Below are 23,143 nucleotides of genomic sequence, written 5' to 3'. Positions count from 1 at the left end.
AGTCATGCAGAAACGAACCCTGTAGCAAGTCTTCCTCACTAGAAACCTTCATTCCTCACTGCCAGGATCACTCAAGGTCTCTGTGTCTCAACCCATGGGCAGCCATGTCCTGCCCTGGGGATCTCAGGGGACTTGCATCAGTGGGGAGTAAGTGAGTGAGGAGCAGCCTCATCTCTTGTCCCCAGGTCACCTCCAAATTGCTGCTGTTGCAGAATGTGGTGGGGACAGTCTCCACAGAGGGCAGAGCCAGAGGGTGACGGGGCCCCTGCGTCTAATGCTCAGTAGAAGGAGGAATGGCAAAAGCAGCCTCCATCTGCCAGTATTTTGGAAACACACAAAGCAATTGCAAAAAACCTTATTTATTTAGAAAGCCAGGCTGAAAATATCAGTGACTCTCCAGCATCCCATTCTGTCTGGGATCACAAGACCCATCTTTTTTATTAGCTGCTCCACGCTGCAGACAGTATTCCTGTCAACAGCATCTCACTGGCTCCTAATCACTCCCCCGAGGGAAATGCTAATAACAGCTTTACCTTCATTTTCAGCCCCGCTCGTACAGAACAGCCCCTTTGGTGCACAGACTCACTCCTTGCAAACTCAGTTGCCGTTTTGCTTTACTTGTGTGTCCAGCCTGTTGTCCTTACAATTTCCCCCTATCTTCACTGGCCGTTGCCCAGCCCAGCCATAATCTGTGTTTTCCTCTCCAAGATTGTGCGATATTGTCCCCGTGCCAGAAATGCTGCTATGGTTTACCACAGCCCTGTGTCCCGGCTGCTGGCTGCCTGTGCCTGACCTCATGGAGCGCAGCTTGGGGAATATCTAATGAGAGGGTTAGGGTTGAATAATTGCAGCTCACATGGGTCTGTGGATGAGAGTTTGTGCTTAGCACCCCGAGAAAAAACTGGAGAAAATGAGTTTATTATACCAGCATTAACCCACAGGGCTGGCTGCAGAGAGACAGCAGTTAGCCCTGCACTATGCTAGTGCAGCTGAGTTATGGATGAATAAATGCCGAGGATGAGCCCTTGCGGGTGGGAGCCACGGGCTGTTCTGCTGCTGCGGCAGCCAGCAAGCCCCAGACACGGCAGGGTTTTGGGCGGTGGGAGAGCAGAGAGCAGAAAGCTGATGGAGCAAGAGGCTGCTGGCAGCTTATGCAACTGCCCAGGGACTGGTGAGGAACAGAAGGCATCTCTGTCCTTTTTCACCATTTTCTTAGCTGTGAGAAGGGTTGCTGAGTTGCCGTAACACACCTGCCTGGAGGAGAGATGTTCCCCCGAGGAGGGATTTCAGAGGATGCCCCCTTCAGGATAGGGCTTAGCCAGCGACAGTGCATCTTGTCACCCTGCCACACCGCGCTGCCAGCTCTCCTTCCACAAACACCCCAAACAAAGCTTGAGGGGGACGATTCATCAAGCTGATGTGGGTACAGTATCATGAATAAGAGGGAGCTGTAGATTTCATTGTCTCTCCATGACTTGGAGAGCCTTAGGTACAGAGGAGAGACTGATCTCCACTACCATTAGATGCTTGCACGGAGCTGGTCCCCTCAGGACCACTCCTCACAGTCCATGGGGAGAACAGGCACTTCTTCGGTGCAGCTGATGTGATGCAGTTTACACAGAGGCTTCAGGGTGAAATGAAGTATCCTGAAAGTGTCTTTTTGTCTCCATCAAAGGAGCCCAGCCCACTCGGGTGTGGATGTCCACATTGAGGTAGATGAATTCCATATAGGAGAGGGCTGTTATCCCAGTATAACTTTAGATATTTTATGCCAGAGAGTCTCACGGAAGGCAACTGAGCATCGCAGAGAACTTGCTTTTCAAAATTCCCCCTGCCTCTGCCAATCTGGCTCAGCACCAGGACATTTTGATGCTCCTAAACTGCCTTCAAAGCATAGACACGGAGAAGAGAACCGAGGACACAGACTCCTTTTATCATGCTTTCCTTTTTGTTCAGTTGCTGAGCTGAGACTGTGGCTTCAGAGAGCAGGAAGGAGAGGATCTGTGACTGTGCCTGGGAGCTCTAAACACAGCAGACAAGCCCACGTAATGCCACACTTGGTGCCTGAAGCACAGCAGGTCAGATGAAACCTCTGCTCCAAACGCGGATGCCAGCCAGGGAGATGACATTACTCAGTCCCACAGTATTAATCCTACGGGAGAATATCAGCCAAGTGCAATATTGCTCTCATGAGCAAAGGCAGGAGGATTTGATCCCACCACAGACAGATCCTGCTGTGCTAGTGGGTTTTAAAGTCACTGTAACTTCATCCAAACAGTGTTGAGTGAAGGATGTGGAGGACGGGGAAGAATCACCCAATGTGTCCCAAATTAATCTCACAGAAAGCTCTGGGAATCACGCTGTCCCTCCAAGCAGGTTTCAGGTCCCCTACTTTTAGTGAAGACAGACACACACTCAGTGAGGGCTGGCACAAACCTCCCCCAGATTCTCAGCTTTGCAGGTCTCAACCACGCTATGGCTTTTCTCAAACCATCCCCTGAGCCAAATTAATGCACTAAACTGGCAGAGCTGTAGTTTCTGACCACTGAAACTTTTAACTACTACTTTACTGGCAGCGTAACTGTGCTAAAAGAAAAGGAAACCCAGAGAAAAGTGAATAAAAGCTGTAGGAAGTTGAAAATCAAAAAGAGGCTTGAACTGGCTTCCTGGTTCTTTTCCATTTTCATTTTCCTTTCCATTGCCACACTTTCAGATATGCTCTGTGGGGTCTCATACAACATAAGTGCTGGTTAGGAAGCAGCACAAGCATGCACTGAGAGAGATTGCAAAGGGCTCACGGGACGGCCACCGCCTGTCCCCACGTCTTGGTGCGTGCAGCAGGGATGTGGCATTGGGTAAAGAAGAGCCAAAGCTGGATCCGGCTGCAGGTCCACGGTGCCCGTTGGACCCTGGAGTCTCAGCCCAGCTGTGCTTCCAGATACACGCCCTTCCCCCTTCTCCTGGACCTCTGAAAAGGAAAGCGCAGCTCCTGTTCTTGGTACATTCCCACTTCCAAGGAGAAGAAAAAAAACAATGGGCACCAGCTCTCTGCACCTCCAGCCCCGATTTAGAGGAAGACAGGATTTCCTCAGCCCCATTTTTTATGCATAGCACATTCCAGCAGCCAGGCAGAGAACGTCTGAACACCAAGGTCACCTCGAATCACATCTGCTGCCTGTTTTTATTTCCCCACCTGCTCTGCCTGCGCAGTTGCCTGACAAGCATCGCCTCCGAGCAGGGCCAGCGCTGAATTTAGGGGTGAACATGCCGCTTTGCTCGCTGCCACCAGCAGCGGATCCATCCCCCCCACATGGGGATATGTGATAAGGTTATCGCTGCCGGGGCACTCGAGGAAAGCTGGGTCCTGCCCAAGGGTCGGCTGGCTGAATGCGCCGTCTGCTGCCTTTGCATTCGCAGCTCCCGAAAAATGAGCCCCTTCTCTCAGGCTTTCAGGTTCGGTGGGTTTGCACCAGCGCTGCCTGTCCCGATGAACACTGGTGGCTCCTTTTTGCAGGGTTCATTCTGGGCCAGGCAAGGCCCCTCCCTGAAGAGCTGCACACGTGCTGGTGTTGGCAGCGGCAAGGGGTAGAATGGCCTTAAACCGAATTGCGGCAACTGGAGGAAAGCAATCACAAATGACAGGCATGACTCAGGGCCGTTTCTTCAGCTGTGGGATGAATTCCAGCGTGAGGAGCTGCAGCTAAACCCGGGGCTACCCGGGCACTTCAGAGTCCACTTCCCATAGCGCTAACGCACATTAAAGAGGCAAGGGAACAGCACCTTCAGCTCCATGCTTTTAACACAGGGATTTTATTTCTGTGCAATGCCGCTTAGTAGAAATTCCCACTGTCAAACGCTATCATTTATTCCAGAACAGAGTTACTGTTTTTCCAAGAGTGTTAAAAGAGGATGGGGGCAGCTGATGGGTCCTACAGAAACAGAAGTAAGAAAGCATTAAAACAGTGGAAAACACGAACCTTTGGAGCAGCAACGTTTTCCAGAGCGCTAGCCAAAATATTGCTGGAGGGGAATGGGTACGTACCCTGCCTGTGGTTTCCAGGGGATTAAAGCCTCCGCAGGGGAAGGAATGACTAAAGGGGCAGGAACGCCGAGAGCAGCCAGGAGAGCAGGGGAGAGGTTCTCTGGGCAGCCCTCACCAAAACCGCAGTAGGTGTGTTTATTTTAGGCCATTTTACAGAATTACAGAATGATCCGGGTTGGAAAAGCCCTTGAAGCTCCTCCAGCCCAACCATGAACCTCACCCTGACCGTTCCCAACTCCACCAGATCCCTCAGCGCTGGGTCAACCCGACTCTTCAACCCCTCCAGGGATGGGGACTCCCCCCCTGCCCTGGGCAGCCCATTCCAACGCCCAACAACCCCTTCTGCAAAGAAATCCTTCCTAAGAGCCAGTCTGACCCTGCCCTGGCGCAGCTTGAGGCCATTCCCTCTTGGCCTGGCGCTGGTTCCTTGGCTCAAGAGACTCATCCCCCCTCTCTGCACCCTCCTTTCAGGGAGTTGTAGAGGGCCATGAGGTCTCCCCTCAGCCTCCTCTTCTCCAGACTAAAACCCCCCACAGTTCCCTCAGCCGCTCCTCCTCCCCTTCCCCCGCGGCAGGGGACGCCGGGGCCCAGCGGAACGCTGCTCTCGCTGCCCGCAGCGGCAGGGCCGAGCCGGGGGCGCTCCCGCCCGATCACCGCCGAGTTTCGGGAACGGCGGGAGGGGGCGGAGACGGCGGGAAGGGCGGGGCCCGCGGCGCCCCCTCCTCCCCGCCAGCAGGCGGCGCCCTCCCCGCGGACACACATAAGATGGCGGCGGCGGCGGCAGCGCGCGGCGGCAAGGCCCGGTGACAGCGTTCCGGCCGGGCCGCCGCCATGTTGGTGAGGGCGGGAGCGGCGGCGGCAGCAATACCCGCCCTGCCCGGGCTGCGCCGGCTGTGGCGGGGAGCGGGGAGCGGGACGGCAGCCTGCTTCCCGCTGGGTCGGGCGCTGCTGGGCGTGCGGGGCGCCGATGCCGCCCTTTTCCTCCAGGGGCTCCTCACCAACGACGTCACGCGGCTGGTGGCGGGGGGCGCCGCCCCCTCCGCCGAGGCCCTGCCGCGCGCGCTCTACGCGCATGCGCTCAACGTGCAGGGCCGGTGCCTCTATGACGTCATCCTGTACAGGTGAGACCAAGCGGGGGCGGCGGGGGAGCTGGGGCGGACCACTGCCGGGGGGGGGCCGGGGGCGTGCCCTGTTGCCATGGAAACGGGCGCGCTTCTCCGCTCTCGCAGGTTGTTGCTGTCAGCGGCCATGTCACACGCCAGGCTCTAAGGCACTTCTGTCTTTATAAATTAAACGTGTAAAAAAGCGCTTACTCTGTATGTTTTTCATCGCTGGCTGCAATCTCTGTGAGTTACCCCAGCAGCAAAGCGTAATTATTTTTCAGATACGGAGCTGGTGCAGGGTCTGGAGCACAGGTCTGATGGGGAGCGGCTGAGGGAACTGGGGGGGTTTAGTCTGGAGAAGAGGAGGCTGAGGGGAGACCTCATGGCCCTCTGCAACTCCCTGAAAGGAGGGTGCAGAGAGGGGGGATGAGTCTCTTGAGCCAAGGAACCAGCGCCAGGCCAAGAGGGAATGGCCTCAAGCTGCGCCAGGGCAGGGTCAGACTGGCTCTTAGGAAGGATTTCTTTGCAGAAGGGGTTGTTGGGCGTTGGAATGGGCTGCCCAGGGCAGGGGGGGAGTCCCCATCCCTGGAGGGGTTGAAGAGTCGGGCTGACCCAGCGCTGAGGGATCTGGTGGAGTTGGGAACGGTCAGTGTGAGGTTCATGGTTGGGCCGGAGGAGCTTCAGGGGCTTTTCCAACCTCCATGATTCTGTGATTCTGTGAAAGCAGCCCTCAGGGCAGGCCCCAGGCATGGTGTGTAGGTGTATAATGGGCCATATCTGAAACAAGCGGTTTGCGGTGCTATAGTCACAGACACGGCGGCACGCCATGTGACATGTAATAATTACACCATCTAGCCACCCGATGCAGGTGCAGTGTCAGTCAATGAAAAATTGGGCCCACGCACTGTCAGGTCAGCCGTTAGTGGTGTGGTAACTAATGGAAGGCGCAGCTGAATGAAGCTTGTCCTCCTGCTGAAGGTCACCTCGCTTTCAGTGGGTGGTACAGAAAACTAAGACCAGGCCTGTTTCTGTCCCCAGGAGAGGTGAGGGCAGTATTTGCTTGAAAAGAGTGGAACCAGATGGCTGAAAAAGTTCAAATATTTCACTACAGGGAACTGAGTGCTGCTTTTGTGTGCACCAGCAGCCTTCCGTGGAATTCCCCAGATCTCTGGATTTGCACTAGGATCAAAATAAAGCCTGTTAGCTTCTGCTGCTGTGGGGGTTTGTTTTTCTGACCTTGCAGATGTAATTTTTTTAGGCTTCACGAGAGTCCAGAAGAAGAGCCGCACGTCCTGCTGGAGTATGACAGCAGCGTGATGGATGCCATACAAAAACATCTGAAATTGTACAAGATCCGGAGGAAAGTAAACATTGCCCCTTGCCTTGACCTTTCTTTGTGGGCTGTCATCCCTGGGGAGCGGGCTGGAGACATCGCCAGTTCCCTCGCTAAATGTGTAGACCAGGCTCTGATTTTAACGCCTGACCCCAGAACAGAAGTCATGGGCTGGAGACTGATTACAAAGAAAGGAGCAAATCTATCGGAGATTATCCCTGGGAGTCATATTGGAAATATTCAGGATTACCACAGGCACAGGTATAAACAAGGTAAAGCCAAATTCTGTTTTAACACTGTGTCACTGGATTTTTGGGAAATTTATTTATTTATGTATCATCACAGTTTCATCTTATTATCAGAGTCCATATGCTGATATAAGACAGCGGAATAAATTATAAAAGCTGCATTGGTATGTCTCAATGTGTTTAACTTGTTAATAAGTTGCTACTTTGAGAATAAAAGTGATCTGGTAGTTATAATTCTGCCTTGTGGCAGAATCAGTATTTCAGTACAGTCTCCTACTACTAAGATTATGGAGCGGTGGGTCAGGAACACTAACAGCAAAAGAAAAAGAGGATTATTCATTTTCTTAGAGGGAAACTTCTATGGTTTGAGTCATTTGGATTATTTAGGGATTACACAATCTGTGTGTTTTCCTTGTTGCTAAGGAAAGAAAAGGAAGCACCCTAACGTACTTTCCTAAAAATGTATGACTGGATTCGCAGAGGTAACTCAGAGGCCAAGGGGCAGGTGTTTGATGGGAGCCCCCGTGCTTGCACAGAGCTCCCACTGATTTTAGTGTGCCCACGCAGACAGTGGATTCAATTAATTGGCAGACTGATAGATGATGGTTCTCTGCTTAAACCTGAGTCCATCTGGTTTGGAAAAGGAAGCTGTTAATGGGTCAGACTGAGCTGGACTGCGGGGATGTGCCACCTCCCTGAAACACCAGCATTTATCTTACTGTGCTGCTGCAGAAGTCTGGGTCCAATGCTCTGCTTCAAAAAAAGACTATTTTTGTGTCATCGGTCACAAAAGGAATAACTACTTATGCAGACATTCAGCATTTGGGCTTTAACAGAGACAGTTGTCCAGCTTACATTCTTTAGCTTTGAAGGAAATAACTCATATTGACATTAAGGTCTACTTGTGGGGTGTGGGTGAGGAGGATTTTGCCATTGGCATTACGTGTACGTTGATGCCCTCGTATGGGAGTCTGCATCATTCTGGGTGCTTTGAATTTCCACCGGTGTGCTTGTGAGGTGCTGTAAGCTTCATGAAATTAGGTTCTAGTGCAGTTCTCTGTCTACCCTTAAGAGTAGACATCATTTATGGCTAATGGTTTCTCTCAGGTCCAAACCGGAGTACTGGCAAGTTCATTATTTCACACTGTTTCTTATGCGTTCTCTTGGTTTTACAACTCACAGAGGAGGCATGTTCCAGAAATCTTAAATACTGAAGATCTTACCACATTTACTTACCAAAGATCTTGGTTTTACTTTTCTCCTAGGAATTCCCGAAGGTGTGAAGGATCTCCCTCCTGGAGTAGCCCTCCCACTGGAATCCAACCTGGCCTACATGAATGGCATCAGCTTCACCAAAGGCTGTTACATCGGACAGGAGCTGACAGCCAGGACCCACCACATGGGTGTCATTCGCAAACGTCTGCTGCCAGTCCACTTCTCAGCTCCTCTTCCCAAGGACAGCATTCCCGAGGGTGCCGAGATCTTAACTGAATCAGGAAAATCAGCCGGCAAGTTCCGGGCCGGAGGAGGTGAACTCGGTATAGCTTTGCTGAAGTTAGCTAATATAAATGAACCGCTCTGCCTAAATATAGCAGGTGATAAAGTGAAGCTCACTGCGAGTATACCCGAGTGGTGGCCAAAAACTGCTAGTAAATAAATGAGGAACCACCACTTGCACATTTGCCTTATTGAGAATATATTTTGTGTGATACGTTTGGGAAGGCGACTCTGCCTTCAGCTGTTGTTTGTGGTGTTTGATGTGGCGGGGGCATCACAGGTTTCTTCAAATCAGGACTAAGCAGGAACCCAAACCAGCGGCAGTCGCTGAGGATAATCTCCTAAGTGTTGTGGAGAGTTCCGTGCAGGGCAGGCAGGGAAGCGCACCTTTTTTTGAGGGTGCCCTGTATTTATTTAGGGGGTGCCACGTGTCTTTTGCTGAATTTTCAGTCCAGCGCTCGCTGAATCAGACGTGCTCTGAGGTGTGTGTTCAGACTGGAGCAAGCAATGGGAGCAGGAGTTTGGCCGTTGTATGCGCTGATGTTTCTGTTCAGAATAACCATTCTGTGGTATTATAATGTGGGGTTTTTTTTAATGGGGGGCATGCCGCTCTCACCTTGCATAAGGTAAATAATCAGGCTAAAGCGTTCACTGCAAATTGCTCCTTGCGTTGAGCTTCTTCTTAAACTTGCTGACTGGGTGGGTTTTTTCCCACCACCCTAACTGCTAATTGTGTTCAGGAAAAGGAATACCTTGTGCTCCACATTCCAGACCTTGATTTTAATAAGTCATCCCTGGTGGGAGAGCTCTCAGACATCCCGGTCCCCTGCTTCGGCGCCGGCAGAGGGAGCACAGCCAGCAGCTGCCAGCTCCTCCGCTGCTCCTGACCTCGGTCATGCACGCTTCCTTCACTCAAACAACTGTTTCAGAGAAGAAAGTAGTATTTCACAGAAACAAGGTGCACTGGTGTGTGCCTTGGCATGACTATTGTACTGGTGTGCTGGTGCCTGGCAGAAAATCTCTTACTAGAAGCACATGCCCTCCGGTTGCCAACAACAGTGGAGGGGTGGATATTTTTTGGCATCAACATCTTTGCTTTGTCACCTTGTAGAAAAATCCACCCCACTTCCCTGAAGCCTTCGGCAGGGGTTACTTCAATCCCTCCACAAAAGGGGCTGCGTGTCCCCGTCTTTGACCTTTGCTCCTTCCCACAGCAGGAAGCTGCACTCCCTGGAGAAGGGGTTAATGCCACGCTTGCTTCTGGCTGAGCCTGGTGTTCCCTGGGGAGGATTTTCACCACATTTGCCCCGAGGGAGGATTTTCACCACAGTCCTGTCTCTGGCTGCTTCACCATGACACTTGTTCTGAGCGAGCTCTGAGAGCGCTCTCTGTACCCCTCTACAAAAACCTGTCCCTGCTACCATCTCTAGCTGAGGTTTTCTCCATCCACCATCCCCTGGGGGTTTTCAGAGCAGGCCAGTACTTCAGGGTTTCTTTGCTACTTTTTTCTGGCTCCTGCTGCTCTTCTGTCTTCGCTTTTTCTTGCTCCTGCAGTTCCTCTTTGCCCTCCCAAAGCCAACCAGCTCTATGCCTCCTAACCCTGTCAACCTGCAGTAATTTACAGGAGCCCGGTGTATTTTTGTAGCACAGTAAACCGATGGCACGCCCGCTCTTGGAATGGCGCGTGTGCGGAAGGGCAGGATGAGAGGTGAGATCCCATGCAGACCAAAGAAAAACCTCTTGCATGCATATTTGTGACAAAAACCGTCCAAAGCACATTCTGCCACTGTATCGCTGTTACTGTGAAAGGAATTTATCTGTGAAAAATTCTCATATTGGTTAAAATTCTTTATGCTTGCTGTAAAATGAGTTTGTGGAATTTCTCATTAAAAGTTTATTGTATCAGTAATTTAAATGGGACTTGTCTGAAGGAGAAGAGATGCTACCTTTGATTTACCTTGTGTGAAGGTTACTTTTTCGGGTTGCTTGCTGACAAGAAACGTCTTGCACTGTTTGTCACCCCTTTGTCGGGTTTGAGATTGTTAACAAAGTCTTTCTGCTGGAAAAATAAACGAAACTGCAGTGCTTCACCCTTTCTGGGTCCTCCGAATGCAACAAAGGCAAGACTGTGCTGCCCGTGTTGATGCTGCTTTGCCAGAAGCAGCTTTTCCTCTCTGCCACCCATTGTGCAAAGTCTCCTCAGTATAGTTGTATTGTACTGGTATGCACGCAGCCTGAATAAACACTGCATTTTTTCTGTTAGGGGAAGCCCTGCATCTCTTTTTTTCTGGTGGACACACATTTCCTTTATCTCTTTAATTTGTTTGAAAGGCCTTTCTGTTGCTAACAGCTGCAGGTTACAAATGTGGGTGGTTAGACACAAAATAAGGTGGTACTAAAAATAAAGAGGTGCTAGATCACTTCTGGAGAAAATATGTGGCAGAAATTGGAGAGGACTGCCCTAATCCCTGTTAGTTATCCTTTTATTTTTTATTCTCCCTCACAGCCTGCTCCATCATTTTTAGCCTGGATGAGGCTGGAAGGCCGGGCTATTGGCTGTGTTGGTAAGAGGTTGATGTTGCAGGGGCGTTTGCCTCGGTGGAGATCCATGACAGAGCAAATCTCCTTCAGGCACGGTGAGGCGGAGTGAAGGAGAGGAGGCACTCCACCGCCGACTGATGCCACCGCAGAGCCAGCCAAAAAGGGGCAAATGACCACCCACCTGTGCGTCACATCAGCCGAAGTGTCCCCACCGGCACTTTTAACAACCGATTTCTGCAGGGAGGAGGAAATGTTGAGAAATAAAACACCAGCACCAGGCCCACACAGCCCCTCTGCTGCCCCGGGAAGGAAACGGAGACATTTTTATGGTGCTTTTCCGTCAGGTTTTTGTGATTTCCTCAGCACGGGATAAACATGGCGACTGAGGGGGGGGCTGTCAGATCACCTGCCCAGGTGTTTATCGCAGACTAAATACAGCTGGAACACGAGGACCCCGCTCTCCGAGGGGCCAACCCTTTCCCGCTCCCCTTACTCTGAGTGTTCCCCCGCGCTGCCTCAGTTCCCCCCGCCATGGCGGTTCCTCCCCGCGCCGGCCGTTGACCGCCCGCTCCCGCCTTTCCCGCTCCCGCCTCGGCTGGCGCGCGGGAAGCGGGGCGCGGGAAGGACGGCGCGGGGGGGCGGCCCCTCACGGCGGGAGGCGAGAGGCAGGATAAGATGGTGGCGGGTAACGCCCCTCCTCCGGCCCTTCGGCCTGATGGGGCTGCCTGGGCAGAGGTGAGGCGTCAGCGCTGCCGCCCCGCCGCCGGCGATGGGGGGACCGGGAGTCCCGGAGCTGAGGGGGTGAGCGGGGTGGGGGGGAGGTGGTGAGGCGCTTCGCTCCTGTGAGGGGAGGAACCGGCCTCCGCCCGGCGAGGAGCGGCGGCGGAGCTGCAGCGGGTCCGGCGGGTGCCTCCGGGAGAAGGGGAGCCCTGTGGTTGCTGGTACAGCAGAGCCATGTCAATAAAGGACGTAGCTGCGAAGGTACAAGGCTCTCTTCCACTTGCCTGTCATACGCACCGTGTCAGAGGTGTGTGCGCGCTCGGAGCGCTGTTGACACGCTAAAACCGAGTGATTCTTCTGTTACCTCTCCGTGCAGAAACGAGCGGTGAAGTACGCAAGTGTTACAGCCCGAAATCCCAGTGGGGTAAGGCAGGATTCACTTTCTGAGGCTGCAGAGGGCAATACATTGGAATGTTTGGTTTCAGGAAAAAGGAGTTGTTCTTTATTTTTTTTTTCACTGTTACAGTTTTTACATTTCCTGTCATAGTAAAAAGCAAAAAAAGTTGTCTTGGTGTGGTGAGTGGTCCAGAAGAATGACTGCTAATACTTAAGCCTACCGTATAAACAGATGTTATTAAAATCCCTGCGATCTGCTATTTTAAATGTATCATTACTCAGATGAAGTCACTGCTGTGGCTAGGTTGACTCTAGGAGGTTGTCTGTGGGCATCTTCACGCTGAGTCACTTGAAGTTAGCGAGTTTAAAAAGTCCTGACAGAGATTTGTAGCTTTATTAATATTTCGAGTACGTTTGCCCACTGTTAACACATTGCTGAAATCTTCAGGAGGTATCAGAATCCTGCACAGCTGAGAGTCACCGGTATGATTTGTTACTCACAGAACCTGTGGTGCTCCTACTTTTCCAGCAGGCTTGTGTTCTCCAGCGTTTTCAGAGCAGGGGAATTTGGCACCTTTTGTCCCCTTGTTCACAGCCATTGCTGCTGAAGCCACGCTCTGTTTATCTGGTTCTGCACAGGCACTGGGGTATCTTGCACGTTACTTTGAGAGGAGGGTGTAGCTACTACTACTTCTAGCTACTTTATTGTCGGGAGCACAGTTTGTGCTGGGTGGTAGCAAAGAGACATGCCACATTTTGGCTTCAAACTGTTCTCCCAACTGTTTGCTTGTGCAGTGTTTTGCTTTTACACAGACTGTGAGCCCTTCAGAAAAGGCTGTCTTGTTTTTTCAGTATCACACTGTTCTCAAGCTACTGGACATAATTTATGCCTGTTTTTGTGGATTTCATGTCTGGATTTTTTCTCTTTTTCCTCTGTCTTGCCCAGGCCAAGCTAGTGTGAAATTCTGCTGTCGGACTTCATTTGAAGCTGTTGGGGTCTACTCGTATCACTAAAACTAGGGCACGTACTTTAGTACTGTGTTGGCATAACCCTGGAAACGTTTGGGCTTTCTCTGTTTTCTTTAATCCCGGGTGAGAGCATAAATTCAGATTTTTGATTTTTTTTTTTTCTGAAACACTTTCATTCCTTGTGTCCTATCGGCAGCACTGGTGCAAATATGCTGTTCCAAAATCCTAAATGTGGAAACGGTATAACAGCTTCCTGTGTCATGTTTATATGTGTTGTCATTGCAAATTGTGCTTACATCAGACAGTTAGAGACGCCGGAGAACAGTCACCGTCTCTGAATGCCATGACAGATTTGTGGAGAGAAACTGGAGGGAGAATAGCAATAATGTAAACAAGGGCTGAGCTTTTTAGGGAGGGGTGGCCTCACTTCCTATTAACTGCTGTGTCAGAGAAGCTGTATGGAATACACTTAATATTTGGGGAAGGTTATGTGCTGCGTTGCACTCGGTGGTGTATTTCAGCACTTACTGCTGAAAGCACTGCCACTGTGATAGCAAAAGCTCTGCAGAACAAGGCACAGTTTACGTAACTTAGTGAAAATGCCTTGGGAACAGCAGAAAAAATTTAAAGTTGTTGGGTATTTCCCCCCTCCCTTTTAAGATCTTTTCTTTGTAGTCTGCCTGCATTAAGTTGTTGAAGAACTTAAGACTAAATGGTTTCCTGATTTCTGCTGTAACACTTCTAGCTGTCACAGGAGTTTTCTCCTATTCTGTAAAATGAATTTTGGGACAATTTTATTGTACAGTGTGAACAACGTATCTTTAGGTTTAACTCAGATGACTTAAATATTATGTCAAAGGGCAGCTTGAGGGTTTTTTAAAAATTTAGTCAGAATTTTTTAGCACTGTGCTTTCTCTTTTTTTTCCCAGTCTCAAGACTTTGTAATAATAGTTGGCTGACAATGAACTACACTTCCTAGCAACTGAACTGTATTATATCTGGCTTTTTTCTTGTTTTCTTCAAAAAGATGAAAATGGCTCAGTTCCATTGTCTCCAGATTTCTTAATTTGCTGAAATTATATTTCTTCATTCTTTCTGTAGCATTAAAAATATGGTGATGTGAGGTAAGGATTAAGGTCCTGTCTAAGTTAAGGCAAAGAGTTGTGGGAAAACAATGACTTTATTGAGGAAAAAATGTGTAAAAGGTGATAAAAATGTAACTGTCTGAGATATTTGACTAAAAGTGGGGAGAAGGTAAGTCAGGTGCAGCACTTTAGCATGAAATAAAGCCTTTAAATAAAATAACCTTTATTTTTAATTTTTGTTATGGGAAACACAGAGCTTGATTTGTTCACTCTGTGCAAGTCTTTCATAGTTGCTTAGCTGAGGCGATCCAAATGAGAGCTTTCAGTGGGGAGAGAGGTACAAAAGTGGCAGGTGCACCGTCACCGCTGACAAAAAACATTAATTTCAATGAATTATTTTTTCATGTGGAGATACCAAACCCCCAGAAGTACAAGAGACAATGAGCTTGTCATGAGAACTCTTGTACTGTTAAATACGATGTTGTTATGTTGTACGTATATTGTAGCAGTTAAAATTTCCTCGCTGGGTTGTGCTTCCTGATTACCACTTAAATGGTTTTGGAAGTATGGGGTCACCTGAGAATAATTGCTTGGAGATGACTTCTTGCGTGGGAAGGAAGCGAAGGTCCATTTCAAAACCTCCTACACGCTTTTCTTCTTTCCCATCTGAGAAGCGTTTCCTGGCTAAATAAAGCAGTTCAGCTGTATTTCCCAGGCAGCCCTGTAAGTCTCTGTGTGAAGGAGACAGTTCCTAAGGCTCGCAGTTGCAGTCCTGCATCCCGTACCTCGTAGCTATTGCACAACAGAGGAAAGACTACAATTCCCATAGTACTTCCACATACTGGTACTCCAGTGACATCAGACATTACATGGCTGAGACTGGTTGTAAAGCAAGACGACCAAAAATGTAAGCTTGGTGTTTCTTTCACTTCTGTAGCAGGGCCTTTGGCAGTGTGAAATCTTTGCTTCCTAGGGGAGGATTTCAGTTGCTGCAGAGGTATTTGAAAGGGTGTGTATCTGAAGAAAACATGAGGTGACATTTAAGGGCAAGCAATTTGTACTGTTTCTTGTGGTGTTGGTGCAGCTTAGAGACTCTTCTGTCTAGTAATAGCTGTGTGGAGTAATTGCTTAATGCCAGCGCTGCTAGTTTGTCTTGAGGGGCTGCTTCCTTGCCCACAGCCTGAAATCTGCTTGCTTCTTTCTGCTGTTTTTGTCTTGCAGCTTCAAGGGGTGGAGGAGAGACGCTACCCATAGCCTGGCAACAGTTTCGGTGTGCGTGTAGTAACTGAGGTGTGTAGCGTGTGTGTCCCATGGCAGCCAAGTTAGGGGAGGTAAATGAGGTGCGGTGGCAGCGCTGGTTCAGCACCGTGTGGGCTACGCCACCGGACTTGGAAGCCCCGGGGATCAGCTGCTGCTGCAGTGCTCTGGTGTGTACAACTGGCATGTTCGAGTGCCTGGGCTGCCTTTGCTGCCCCAGTCGCCTGTGTGGGTGGGAGGAATGCAGGCAGGCAGTGGCTGGTGGTAACATCCCTGCAGGTTTGTCTTGGTGGAAGTTGATTCTTGCAGCAGGAGGAGGTTTGTGTGGGTTTTGTTCTTCAGGAGAGGTGCTAGGTGTCTGGAGTAATACTGATATTTTAGAACGCTGGAAAACAATCCAGCAAAGTGATTTCTGCAGTGTAATATTTGCTTAGGTTGCTGTAGTTTAAAGTAAGTGTAATGATTTATTCCCCTGATAGCGCCCAGCCTTTCAAGTGACCGTGTATTGTGAGCGCCTGACAAAAACATAATTCTCCAAACATGAATGTCTTTTCGTGTTGACCACCAAACTCTTCTAATAGGGACAATGAGGAGAGACTTACGAAGTGGATGGGAAACTTGGGAATACTTGCTGTCGTCCTTTCACTGAGAAATGTAATAACTTCTCAAGCAGGTAATAAATCCCCTTTCATTTCTCTTTAGAAACCGTTTAGATCTGTTAAATGGCATTGTGACAGTGTTTGCTGAAGTTTGCAATCTTGAAGATACCTACTTAGTACTTGAATTTCACAAAGTGAGGAGCTGATCAAGTAGGAAGAGTAGCTCTATGTCTACTCTTGGTAGTCCCAATGAAATTAATATACAGATCTGTATATAATGATATATAGTGTATACAGACCCTTGTGCAGCTGATTTAAAAAATTCTGTTTATTTGGCCACGTATGCTAGTTTGTATCTTCAAAGAGTTTGTTTTGACACACTGACAATTTCAGCATTTTTGTTTGTTTAAAAGTATATTTGGAAAGACATTTCGGTTTAGTGGAGTTTAAATTGTACTAGATTTTCCAGATTTGTTTTGACAGATGGACTAATATTTTGTAATTCAGTTGGAATTTTATATTCCTGAACGAGAAGGTTTACTGAGAGTATATTAATACCAATAATCCTGTTTTACAGAAACGTGTATTTGAAAGGACATAATCTACAAATTGTGTGCTTAAACTATCTTTGGATTAGTTGACTCAAAAGTGAGTGGAAGTTCAGTTAAAAACTCCATACCTGTTTGTTTAATAGTCCCCTGTGTTTCCCTGCCTACCAGGAGTCACTGAAGTGTGGCATGTACTAATAATTATAAGTGAAGGTGAATATATAGAGGTTTTAAATTCCCTTTTATTTCCACGGAGCCTGCATTGAACATGAATATGTTATTCAGATACTTCAGCGTGTATTTGCTGACTAGGTATTCTGAATGTCAGAGGCTGTTTAGTGGTCGATGCATCAGAGTAGCTGTCTTTCCCTGCCTTCGTAAGACTTTCCCTCAGCAGTCCCGAATTTGAACTTTTGGATAATGACATGTTGCAGCTGAGTTGTGTTCTCTGCATTTACAACTGGCAACTTCATGTCAATGTTTCATGAAGGGTGTTTTTACTTTTTTAATTGGGGATTAGGGTCTTGTGGCTTTCATAAACAAAAAAACATCCTCTGAAACTCCAGAGTAAGGGCAGGAGGCTTCAGTCATTTTTGCATGCAAAAGTACTTGGAAATAATAGGACTCCAGTGTTCAAAGTACTTGGGGTTTTGGACCACAGTTAGAGTGTGTAGATCTATAAAAATCTATCATTAAAAACAGTATCAGTAACTTTTTTTAATAGTTTAAATGAATTGCAGATCAGGGCTTTGTTTCTAAGCTGCCTGCTGGCAAATTTTTCCTTATTTTTTTCAAATTAATAAAGCAAGAATTGCAGTAAGCAGGGAGGTTACAAATTTGAATTTCTGAAATTACTGACTTTAGGAAGGCTGAAATTATGGTAATTGCACATATGTAACCACAGTTCCTGGTGGATAAATGTGTATCGCGTGGTGTCCCAAGTGCTTACTATGCTTACTTTCTTATCATTGACATTCTAAGTTTTAATATAAATGTTGCAGAAATGTTCTATGTGTTTGGGGTTTTTTGGCTCAGGAAGAAGCACCTCAGAGAGGTACTGGTATACTGTTTCAAGGATAATGCTTCATAAAGGTAGAATTGAGGAGCAGATTGGAATCTCTTCCCTAATGAACTTTCTGCCATGTAGCTTTGTAAAGCGGTTAGGCCTAAATATAGAAGTTCAAAAAAGCTGTTTTAGAGAAGTGTGGGTCTTCAGACATAACAGCAGTTTTCCCATGTAGCTTGATTATGGAACTTGTAAGCCCTCAGGTAGTGTAGGTGGAGTTTTTAGGCTTTCCTCATGATCTCCCTGCAATACTAAGGTAACTTGTCAAATTGTCTCTTTTTTCTCTGGAGGATTAGATGTACTGTAGCTCGTGCAATTGCAAAACCTCTGACTTAAATACTCTTCCAGGAGATGGCATCAGTGTGTGTACACGTGCATGCTGTGTCTGTCTGGAGGTGCAATACAAACCCACTTGAAGATACTATTTGTATTACTCTGAAGAGCAGGCATTCAGATTAGCAACATTCCCATTAATAGGTGAGGAATAATTCAAAGTGAAGTTTCATATTTACTATGGCTTCTGTTTGGTCAGTGCAAGAAGACTGTGAGAAGTGTGTGTGTGTGTCCGTATGTATATGGGGAGAACATTATCCCTGTCTTCACCAAGGGACAGGATATGTGGGAGTGGAAGGCACCAAAATTAGTAGAGTGTCTATACATGTGTGGAGAGGGCTCACTATTTACAAGGTTCATTTAAAGTGTCTAGTGTTAATTTAAGAAAGCATTGATGGGAAGATGAGTGGGCATTACACGCCTAAGACAGACCAGGGAGATTGCTTTTTTCAGGTTATCAAATGGTTACACTCTTGAGGAGTCTGTCATTCCCCCAGTAAGCTTTGAACCATCCATCAAATCCAGTGACAGTGGGGGAGAGGTGGATGGATGTCTCAGCGATAATGGATTTCGGTAAATGCCGTGGAAGTTGATGGCCTCACAGAGGAGAGATCCATATTCTGGCCTCGCAGGGAGAAAGGCTTCCGCGTGATTTGAAGCATTCCGCGTGGCCTGCCTATCCAGTCACATTACAGTGGGCTCTGAGCTGGTTGCCGTTAGGGTGAGCAGGGAAGGACTGGGGAGACCAAGAGGATGCGGAAGGGAAACTGCTGCTGTTTAGGATGAGCTTGGGCTGGAGCGTGAACGTGTAGGAAGCAGTCATCAGTTTTCCCTGCTGATGGAACAATTTGTTTCCTTCTGGCATTGTGCTGTGGTCATTCATCTTTTTGCTTAGAGTTCTTTTTGAACAACGTCAGAAGAAAATAAAACTATTTACAAATTCAGGACGTGATATTAAAGTACTCAATCAGAACCTTTTTTTACTTTTTTAAATTTGTCAACTTAATGCAATGCACACTGGCGGTGCTGCTTTGACTAGAGCAGTGGCTTCTACTAAAGCTCTAACGTAGCACCCTCATATCCTGAAGATATCCCAAAAGGCCTTTCTCGGAATGAATTATTTACTAGCAGTGCAGTAAACATGTATTTATATCAACCCCTAAAAGCTAAGTGACAGCCACAGGAAGTTACCATTGCAGATCCATTTTTCTGGAAGAGGGTGTATTGACTGGAGCACAGAGGTAGCACTCTTACCTTTTTTTGAACAGCTGTGTAAATTTTAAGCTTCGGTTGGTCTCTTACATAGGTTGTCAAGCCTAATGCAGCACCTGCAATGCCTTGGAAGTTTCCCATGATTTGAAGTAGTTCCTATTTCAAGGTATAAATGGATTGTTGATTGGGGTTTCAGACATCAACTTTGTGAAACCTATTTTTAAAGTTGCGAATGGTTACATTGTGTCACAGAGGTAGTGATTAGCCAGATCATTAATAGGTTTTGTTAAGTCTGCTTTGACATAAATCGCAGTCAGTAAAGGTTAGTAGTTTAGACACGTATTGACTGAACAAATCATCCTGGGTGGTATAAAGATATTACTAGTCATCCCTTCTGAAAGAAAACTGTGTAATAAAACTGGCACCCAGGAGCAGTTGTGCACACCTGAGTCATTTCACTGCAGAGCCCACTATCTTAGCTTAAATACAAGAAGCCTAATCATCCCATCTGTGTGGGCCACAGAGCTTTCTGCAGCGTCGAGGCTTGTGTTACTGCAGCTCTTCCCTTGCCATACGGCTGGTTTATTGTACATGCACTGAAGACCAACTGGCATAAGAGCAGCAAGCTCAGCACTTCCCAGAAGCATTGAGATACCTACATGGGCATTTCACTGAACTGTTCTGCAGCCCATTCCTGGCTGCAGACTTTCCTGTCGGCCTGAGCCTGTTTCTTTGCTGCATGGGGATGGAAATGCTGTAGGAAACCTGACAGAAGTGTCTACCAGAAATGGGTTAATTCTTCCAGCTCTTAGTGCTTCCAGCAGACCCTTGGAAAAGAGAAGAGCAGGGACTTGACTGTGGGTTGAACAAATCATTGTAGCAGAATTCAGATTGGACATCAGATTAGGTAAATCCTTAGATCTCCCATTCAACAGGTCAGAGTAAGTCAGCCACAGCTGGGTGTGGGAATAGTCTGACGTCATCTTACTACTTCAGGAGAAGAGCAGGTGCTTTGTTAAGTTTTAAGAATTTATCAGTTTATATAATTATACAGCTGTTGCACGCTTCATCTTGATTTATCTTAATCGTAAAAGCAGCCCTTCCCCATTCATTGCTTCCACCAATTAAAGCTTCGTGTCCATGAAGATGAAGCCTTACACCTGTGTAATGCACAGACTTTTGCTGTGTCATGTAATGCAAACGGCTGCCGTTGGAGGAATGGCCTGTGTGCGAAGTGTAGGCATGCGGCAGCCTGATAATCTGCGTTTCCATAAGGGAAGCATAGGAGGTTATACTGTAGCAGGTTTAAATGGATGTGCGGAGAGCACAGGGAAGGATTCCGGAATCGCCATGTTCTACTTTGAGCGCTCTCGGGAACATGCTTTTATCTCACCTGGTTTTGGATAGCAGTGTGAGGCAGGAGCCAACCTTGCCTTGGCGGCTGGCGGAAGCTATGAGTCTGGAGATGGAGTGGAACCCTCAAATGGGTGCACACCCAGATACTTGTGGATTGTGTGTCCTGTCATGCGACGGGGATGCACGTTCGGTTCTGTGGCAGATGTGTGCTGTTGAGCAGGATCGTGGGGTGAGCTTACGTACTGGCGTGGTAGGTGCGGACCTGTGTGACAGGATAAAGCTGCAGAGGAGGCTTGCCAGGCTGTATGCCTCTGCCTGCGTGATCCTAGGTGCAGCACGGTGCAGCTGGCTTACCTGTTCTGGGACTCCATACGACCTGTGGTCCGCAGCTCTCATCTGCTGAGCTGCTCTGTCATGTGGGATCTCGCAGCAATAAAGCAACATCGTCACTGTGAACATGTTCTGTGAATGTGTGTGACGTAGGTGGTGCTGGAGGAGCTGCGGGTGGTGCCACGTGGAGGATGGTGGGAGGAGCAATGAGGGGTTGCTAGAAGTGAGTTTCATGTATAATAAGTACAACTTTGACAGACGTGGTAATTATTGCTTTTTTTTTCCCCCTCTTTTAAATAGGCTAAGTCTGTCCTCAAGAATCTAAATTTCTGCTTGCACAGCAATGCTGCATACTTCAGAGAAGGGAACTTGTATACCATTAACAAGGACATGGTCAAACAAAGTGCCGCCCCTGATCATTACAAGTCACAGGTGAGTTCAAAAAGTGAATTTCCTTAGGTAAACAGAAATAAATACTTGTACGATATGTTGGGTTTTCTAACTAAATGTGTTGAATAACCACATAACAAAAAAATCTCAACACCTGAAGAGAATGCTACATTACATATGGAGCAGCTTGCACTATTTGTGCCAGTACAGGAGAGTAATTCTCGATTCATGGAAGTCAGCAGTTCCTCAGTCAGTCTGGCTTTGAGTGTCAAGGGCATTTGTGAGACTGACCACAAAGTCTTCTGAAGAACAACTGCTGGATGTTACCACAGACAAAAAAAATCTTTGATTACATGAAATGAATGCATTTAGGTGCCAGTGTTTAAAACAAACAAAAGAAATGGCCCAGTAGCCCATGAGTGTTCTTAATAGTATTAGACTTTATTTATATTCTTAAATTTACTCTATAGAACCCATATATTGAACAGACATCTCATAAATGTGCTTCTTCTCCTGCCCTGCCTTAAGCGGTGCTTTTTCATATGATTTTGACCCAACTGTTTGAGAGGTCTGACAGACTTGATTCCTTTTTCTTGGAAAAAAAGTTTCTTAATTCTTTGACTACTGAGAAGGAACACTTCCCTTTGCTGCTGCAGCAAGCCTTTTCCGTGATATGAAATTGAGATTTAGAAGGAAGTTTCCAGTAATCTGCCATCTTTATCATTTTGTCCCTGATGTTAAGAGATAGCTGAATAACTGACCTATTTTCTCCCCTGGTTTTAGTTTTTGACGTATCCCTGTCACCTGTTTACTTCTGGTGGTTCGTTTCCCAGGTAACCCAAGAAGGCAATTTATAGAATCCTGATTTATTTTTTTTATCCATGAGTTTCAGAGAATTACTAGCAGTGCATCCCGAATGGGTTAACCGGTTTCAGTGTGCTATAGGTTAAGACAGCTGTAGGTAGGTGTTACTAGAAGTCTTAAGTCAAAAAACCAGAACAATGCTTTTTCTTATGTTTGCTTTATCTTGCCAAGAAAAATAAGAAATAAATAGGAAATATTTATCCTGACAAGAAATTTAGAGAAGAATACACTCAGTATAGAAGTAATAATACTGTGCAGTGTTGTCATTTACTGCTGTTATGATAGATGGTTATAAAAAGCATCTGCGAGCAGTGCTCTGTAGCAGTGAGTTCCTCCAGTTTCAGCATAACTGACTGTAAAAAGGCTTTTTCCTGATTTAGCTCAAATGCTTTTTGGAAGATCAAGAACTTTCTGTAAGATGGGACTTTGTCAATAAAATTAATTTCTTCCAGTTATATAATGAAGCAAGTATTTAGCTCTGATTACATTATTTTTTAGCTTATAATATATCATGTCAGAGAACTGTTAGTCTGATATAAGCCATAGACTGTTCTCGCCTCCAAACAGGAGAGCGACACCTTGTTGAATTTTTTGCCTGTGTCCTCTAATGCTGTAGTTCAGCAAGCTACCCCAGATGTACATAACATCACTGCAAAGGTTTTGTACAATTGGCATGATGTAATGGTCTCTGTGACAGTCTCTAAAGCTCTTTCCAGTCTGCCTGAAGAGCTTTGCTGTTCTGTCAGCAGCTATTACCATCTCAGAACAGACAGTTACAGTCTTGAACTGTTTCTGGTACTTACGTGGACAACACAAGAAACAAAATATTTCTAGTAATGACAAATAATATTTGAGTCTTTGACTGTATTCACAGTGCTGTTAAATCTTGGGACAGAGGATTTGCAGAAGGTCATAGATCTGTCTCCTGGCTGCCCATCTCAAACAGTGGTGGTGAGGCAGAAACCTTTCTCTGTGGAAAATTTGTCTCGTGTGTGTCTGAAGGTACAGGGCAGGCATGCTGGCACTTCTGTGTGTCTTCTGTCCTGTTCATCCTTGGCAGTGCTCGGCACCCGACTGCACAAGGTCCTGAGCAACCTGCTCTGAGTAGGGGCCTTGACTCCAAAGGTCCCTTCCAGCCTCTGGTGTTCCAAGATCTCTGCCATGCAGGATTCTCTGTTCCCAATGCAATTTACTGTTTATCAAGTCCTTTACTAAGATCTGTAGATTTTGTCTGCCTGTACATGCCTGGCAGCT

The 23,143-nt window shown here is 47.3% G+C and overlaps 2 protein-coding genes across 8 annotated transcripts in view; both read left to right on the top strand.

The window, feature by feature from the left end:
* The first annotated feature begins 4,805 nt into the window (after positions 1-4,805).
* On the top strand, positions 4,806-10,485 carry IBA57 (iron-sulfur cluster assembly factor IBA57). The gene is made up of 3 exons (XM_074865393.1): positions 4,806-5,163; positions 6,404-6,750; positions 7,992-10,485. The coding sequence occupies exons 1-3, from the start codon at positions 4,874-4,876 to the stop codon at positions 8,381-8,383; spliced, it is 1,029 nt and encodes a 342-aa protein (XP_074721494.1). The 5' UTR covers positions 4,806-4,873; the 3' UTR covers positions 8,384-10,485.
* Positions 10,486-11,628: 1,143 nt separating this feature from the next.
* Positions 11,629-23,143, top strand: part of LOC141941907 (meiosis-specific coiled-coil domain-containing protein MEIOC-like) — a 35,611-nt gene continuing 24,096 nt past the window's right edge. For 3 of the 7 annotated variants that reach the window (XM_074865273.1, XM_074865028.1, XM_074865156.1), the window contains exons 1-3: positions 15,162-15,224; positions 15,671-15,864; positions 20,936-21,067. Coding sequence is in view for 4 of the 7 variants with exons in the window: in XM_074865028.1 (XP_074721129.1) it covers positions 21,026-21,067 (42 nt within the window). In the remaining 3 variants the exon portion in view is untranslated. Of the gene's footprint in view, positions 11,746-11,860; positions 11,909-14,798; positions 14,842-15,161; positions 15,225-15,670; positions 15,865-20,935; positions 21,068-21,808; positions 21,859-23,143 lie in introns of those variants that run through there. The other 4 variants (XM_074864916.1, XM_074865092.1, XM_074864958.1 and 1 more) reach the window with 4 other exon arrangements.

This window comes from Strix uralensis, chromosome 1 (genome assembly GCF_047716275.1).
Source record: "Strix uralensis isolate ZFMK-TIS-50842 chromosome 1, bStrUra1, whole genome shotgun sequence".
In the NCBI taxonomy this organism is placed as follows: Eukaryota; Metazoa; Chordata; class Aves; order Strigiformes; family Strigidae; genus Strix; species Strix uralensis.
Note: the sequence above shows the minus strand (reverse complement) of the source record. Positions and strands in the feature narration are given on the sequence as shown.